The sequence below is a fragment of the Hyperoodon ampullatus genome, assembly GCF_949752795.1.
Source record: "Hyperoodon ampullatus genome assembly, chromosome: 4".
Lineage (NCBI taxonomy): Eukaryota > Metazoa > Chordata > Mammalia > Artiodactyla > Ziphiidae > Hyperoodon > Hyperoodon ampullatus.
Window position 1 is genome coordinate 19128797 of NC_136917.1, and position 6282 is coordinate 19135078.

Below are 6282 nucleotides of genomic sequence, written 5' to 3' on the forward strand. Positions count from 1 at the left end.
AAAAATCTCATTCCTACTGTAAGGCTCAATTATTTTTTAGGAATAATTTATGAAGGCATGCACCTACCTTTACAATCTGAAAACTTTGCTTGGACCAGTGTTAGCACCTGTTTGTACACAGCAAACTCAACCCTTCTCACTTCCTTCTGGGAAAGATTTAATATTTAAGTGAAGCTGTTCATTGTTGAGTCTTTGCCCTATTTCTTAAGTTCTAAGATAAGGCTCAGTTTCTAAAAATAACTTTGGAGCCAAAGACACGTCCCTTATGAGCATTCGCTTCACTTGTGTCCCTCTTGATTCGCTATGAACAACACAGAAAACACACTGGAATGTAGATTAAAATGTAGTTAGTTGTGTGTTGAGGCGAAGCAGCAGAGGAGGGCTCGCCCGACATCTGAGTCTCACCACACCTTAGTTTCTTCACAGCAAGCCCCAGAGAAGTCTCCTCTAGCTTCTGGGATGAGCATGTCTGCTAGGATTCATCTTGGAGTTCAGGTCGGGTGCTGTCCGTTTTGTGTGATGGGCTGGATCTTCTCTAGGGAGACATCAGTGTCATAGTCCAAAATGACAGATAGGGCTGGGGAGAGCTTCTCCAAGGGCTCGGCTATTCCACCTGCCTCCGCCTTCTTCAGGTCCTCAGAGGAGCCCACGGCATGTGGGATCAGATACACCAGATTGCAGTCCTTGGAGATGGAACCTCGAGGCTCGTGATGGCTGGAAAACACCACAGCCCCATTGTTATTGATGCTAACTGTCTCTATGGCATTATTCGTCGCCGGGCAAAGTCTGTAGCATCCTAAGAGGGTGGAAAATGCCTTCCGAAAATCAGCATTAAAGGCATAAATGATGGGGTTCAAGGAGGAATTAGCCCATCCAAACCACACAAACACGTCAAAGGTGATGGAATCGATGCAGAAGGGCTTGGTCTCCCCAGACCCACAGAAGGGCACCATGCAGTTCAAGATGAAGAAAGGGAGCCAGCAGCACACAAACACCCCCATGATCACAGACAGAGTCTTCAGAACTTTAGTCTCTCTTTTGAAGGACATCTTAAAGGAGCTTTCCGGTTGAGAACACTCCACGGGGTTTCCGTTACCTGTAGTGGTCTGGCAGTTCTTGGCATGGACGGCTGCCCTCTCCAAGGCCGAGATGCGCCGTATTTGTTTCTGGGCGATCCTGTAGATCCTGGTGTAGGTGACAATCATGATGGCCACAGGGATGTAAAAGCTTATTAGGGAGGATGAAATAGCATATGTCCTGCTCAAGCTGGAGTCACAGTTGTTGATGGTCTTACCCAGGGAAGTGGCATTCCCATCAGAGGGGCTTGTGGGTTTCGCCTTGTGCCAGCTGAGCTGCACTGGAATGAAGGAGATGAGAACAGACAAAGTCCATGCCACGCTGATCAGAATGAAGGCTGCCTTGGGGGTCATCTTCCTCTCATACCGGAAGGGGCTAGAGATGGCCCAATACCTGTCCACGCTGATCACACAGAGGTTGAGGATGGACGCAGTGGAGCACATGATGTCAAAGGCCACCCAGATGTTACAGAAGGACCCAAAGGGCCAGAAGCCAGCGATCTCAGCCACCGCCTTCCAGGGCATGACCAAGACAGCCACCAAGAGATCCGACACGGCCAAGGAGATAACAAAGAAGTTGGTCACCTTGGACCGCAGGTGTCGGAACCTGATGACAGCAGCACAGACCAGAGTGTTCCCCAGGAGTGTGGACAGGATGAGCAGCGACAGGAAACAGGCTGTAAGGATGCGGAAGGAGAAGTCCCTCTCCACCACCATCCCGGCGCCGTCCATGGTAGAGGTGTTCAGAGTCCTCATCTTCCTGAGGGAGAGTGCAGAGGGGGCTCGGACACCCCTCAATTTCCTAAGCAGGGATTAGGGGTTGGTCAGACCTACAGGAGTCCTCGCTGGTCAGGCAGCCCCTTGCACAGCCCCACTTGCTCCCCTGGGTGGAGGATCTCACCAGCATTCCATTAGAGGGCTGCAGCAATTGTGTGGCAGGAGCCTGCCCTTGGCAGTCCAAATCAGCCCCTTGGAAGGTCCCTCTTGCTCTCTACAACTGTCTTCTGACTCCCTTGCTCCAATTCACTGTCACGGGGACCAGTTGGCCCTTCAATGCCCCATGGAAAGCACTGGCTTTTTAGCATATTCTAAGCTATCAATCCAGAGACTCCCAGTCTTCTGACGAGCTAGTCAATTGTCATCACATTTCAGGGCTGTTGTCTTTCTGGTGGTGACAGAGAATTCTCCCCTTCTGAGGCGCAGCTGAAAATACATGCCTTGCTCCTCCAAGCCCCTGGCTCTGCACCAGCTCCCCCAAAGCTCTAGAAAGCAAAGAGAAAGCAAAGGACGTTTGCCAAGATAAGCAGACCGCATCTTTACTGTCAAGCCCAATCCAACCCCCTCTGAGCCACCTACCTTGCCTTGGGGTTGTCTCTCTCCAAGCCCCCAGGAGTTCGGGGAGAGCGGGCTTCTCGAGGCGCCCGGGAGGCACGCCTCAGTCCTACCCTGCGCGCGCAGCCGGGGTTCTGCTCCCGATGCGCAAAAGTCGCCGGAGCGGGTTTGGGAAAAGGATCCTGGGCCAGGTCCACAGAGAGCTGGCGCTGCCCCCACTGTCTCCAATGACTGGAGATGACTGGAGATGGTTCAAAGCGGACGAGACCCCGGAAAAATGCTCCCGGACGCTTGGAGCCTCCTTGAGAGAGGACACCCAGTATTAGTCACCTGGGCAGCTTCTTTGCTTCCCTTCTCCGGAAAACGAGCGCCCGGGCGCCCCTCGAGTGGCCTCTGGTCCCTCGGGGAAGAGCCCTGCGCCTTCCCGCGGAACTGCCCGCTACCTCCCAAGGAGCCCGTGGGAACACGAGGCAGGGAAAGCCGAGCTGGCACCGGCGGGCGCACGGGCTGTCCAGGTTCCCTCGGGGCACAGCCCCCCACCCCCACCCCCCTGCGTCCCCTCCCCTGCCCTGGAGGCGGACTTCGTTTGACAGGCAGAGTTACAGGCGACAGCCCCACGTGGTTCCCCCGCTTGGTGCCGCGGGCGAAAGGGGTGGGGGACGCCCAGGTGAGCGCTCGCCCCCAACCGGGTTACCCCGCCGAACCCCGGGCCCCCGGCACTCGGGACAGCACCCGACAGGGGCCCGCGAGAAAAGATCCGATGCTAAAACCTCAAGTGAGCCCGAGTCGCCGGAAAGCAAAGCTCCGCCCGACACTCAGCGCCTCCTGGGGTCAACCCGAAGACCTTCCCAAAGACCAAACGGAAGCAGGGACCGCGCTCACTCTCCCACGGACACCAACCACTAGAACAGCGCGCCCAGGTCCGACAGGCGCTGCCTCCAAGTGCCCCCCAACTAGGGTGAGATGTGCCCTGCGGGCGCCTCTACTCACCGCTCGCCGGGAGGGCTCCGCGCAGCAGCGCGCCTGGCCGGTGCGCTCCGCTGCGCCCAGAGGGCGCTCACTTCGCGCTCAGCTGGGGTAGCGGGCTCGTCCACGGCTGCGGTCAAGGCCGGACTGCAGCCAGTGCCCAGCGCCCGGCGAGCGCCCCAACCCCAGAGCCAGGCGCTCAGCGGGCCCGGGGCGCCCTCTGCCGGCGGTTTTGGCTTCCAGCGCCCCTACTGCGCTTTTTCAGGCACCAACCTCACCGTTATGGGCTCCAGCATCCACGCGGGACCCGCGCCTGGACCCACTCTTCCCTGACTATGACCGCCAGAACCTGGGAAAGAGGACTCCTCTGCTTGAAATCCCCTAAAAACCGACAAAGGTGAAAATTTTTCTTTTGCTAGCACTGCATTCATTGAGCCACTGTATTTTCCTGAGCCTCACTACGTACCAAGAGCGACAGGGTAAGCAAGATGCAAGCCTTACTCTCAAAGAGTAAACCAGAGAGAACTGGCAGTTACTGAGCGGCGTCTGGGTCCCAGGCACACGCCTTATGCCGTCCACCCTTTAAAGAATCCTTCCTCATAAGCCTCCTCATCTTCACTTTGCCAGAGTGGAAAATCAGGTTCAAAAAACTACCCAAAGTTGCAGAGTTAATGAGGGTGTCAGCTGCCTGACTCCCACCTGCGTGTTCTTTTCACCTACATGCCACTGCCTACTGGGAACTCTGAGTCTAGTGCGGGATCCGGCGAACTAAATAATTACCCACAGAGCTAAAATAGAGGAAAGGACAAGATGGAAGCAAGAAGGCCCGGTGGAGATGATTGTCCCTGAGCCCCTCCCCTGCTGCCCTGGGCAATGCCCCACAGGACAGACTTCACAGCTGTAAATGGCGCGATCACCGCGCCTTGCCGTGCCTTCCTAGGCGTGGGGAAGATAAGCAAGCAGTTTCCATGTCAGACTGCCAGGCTTCCTGTCCCTACCCTGCCGCTGCTGGCTGCGTGTGCCCCCTATCCTCTCTGAGCTTGGTTTCTTCCCCTGTAAAATGGTGATGACATAACAGGATTGTTATAAGTATTAAATGAGATGATGTTTATACAGGGCTTGGCACGGAGCCTAGGACCCAGTCAGCCCTTTCCAGGTAGGCACCCCTGAGGGCTCGTTAGAAAACCTATATAGTCTTATCTCCTTGAGAACCTCGCACCACACTGGAAGCCACAATTTTCTCTGTAAAAACCCTGACCCTAAGTAATAATTCCATTCAATTAGCCAGTTCAAACTGCACCTTGATTTTAAATGAAAGAACCGCATTACAGACAGCAGACCCTCCTGTGCCTCTGTTACCAGCTCTGTTCTTCCACCCTCAGCCCTACTGTCACACATATTGACCCCATGGGTCATGCATGAGTCATGGTCACAGATACAATTTTTGCCACAAACCTGCCCAAAGAACCACATGCTTAGAGAGTCTTAAAGCAATGCTTAACATAATACTTCCAGATCATTTTCCTTAAGGTAGTCATTCCCCAAGCTTCCTGGCTTTATTGCATTTTCCTCTCCCCTTTACTAACAAACACAAGTGAAAGAATATGCTTCTGGTTCAAGACAGTCATGTCAGCCTTAATGTTTAACTCCGCACATTCTACCCACCCATCCTGGAGTGTTTCCACTGCAATTACCCAGAAATACACAGGTAGCGGAAATTCAGTGGATAGACCTAGAGTCTGTCATACAGAGTGAAGTAAGTCAGAAAGAGAAAGACAAATACTGTATGCTAACACATATATATGGAATTTAAAAAAAAATGTCATGAAGAACCTAGGGATAAAACGGGAATAAAGACACAGACCTACTTGAGAATGGACTTGAGGATATGGGGAGGGGGAAGGGTAAGCTGTGACAAAACGAAAGAGAGGCATGGACATATATACACTACCAAACGTAAGGTAGATAGCTAGTGGGAAGCAGCCGCAGAGCACAGGGAGATCAGCTCGGTGCTTTGTGACCACCTAGAGGGGTGGGATGGGGAGGGTGGGAGGGAGGGAGATGCATGAGGGAAGGGATGTGGGAACAGATGTATATGTATGACTGATTCACTTTGTTATAAAGCAGAAACTAATAAAAAAAAAAAAAGGAAATTCAGCATTAACCCTGGAAAGCAGGAAAGATTAGGGATGGGGGTCCTTTCTCCAGGATAAAACGCAGATAGGACTGAACTGAAGGAGGGAGGTCTCCCTGGGATTTTTCATCTGGAAAGAAACCCCAAAAGTACACACTACAAGATGGGGGTAACAGGGCCTGAAGGCCAGAACAAGGCCAATTTGAGGGGTAAAATTTCTTTCTAATGATTCCCCTGAGAAATACCACCAATGCCCGAGTCCTCCCAGAGTCAATAATCCTGGCACTGCCCTGCCCACTGCTCTTTATATTAAAGCCCCGTGACAACCGGTCTGATCTCAGGTGGCATCACATTCAATGAAACACAGTTCAACAGCCAAAAAATATTTGACATGAAATTTAAATATGAACCGAAACCTCGTTGGCGGGAAATGACGTTCATAACACATTTTGTATCCTTGTTTCTCTCAAGCTCAGCAGCTGCTCAAAAAAAAAAAAAAAGCCTTTTTTCTTTGCTTGAAAAATTCCCTAAATTCTTTCCAAACTATCCCACACTGACCTGTGTTTTTTTCTCTCAACTCATTCACCTGATAGGTCTAGGTGATCAAATCAGCATATATCACTTTTGTACTGGTTGAGAGGTATTTCTGGTACAAGTAAATTTCTGCCATTTTTACTTTTAGAGCATCCAATTTCCTCCTTACCCATAACATTAAAAAAAAGAAAAAAGCTCAGGAATGCAGCTACAGAAGGAGGGAAGTCTCTGTGAACACCT

At 52.1% G+C, this 6282-nt stretch overlaps 1 protein-coding gene across 1 annotated transcript; it reads right to left on the minus strand.

Moving 5' to 3' along the window:
- Positions 1-491: 491 nt before the first annotated feature.
- DRD1 (dopamine receptor D1) lies at positions 492-1832 on the minus strand (the record flags this gene model as incomplete). Its single annotated transcript, XM_079703968.1, has 1 exon — positions 492-1832. One exon carries the CDS (start codon positions 1830-1832, stop codon positions 492-494), a length of 1341 nt encoding a protein of 446 aa, XP_079560094.1.
- Positions 1833-6282: the final 4450 nt, after the last annotated feature.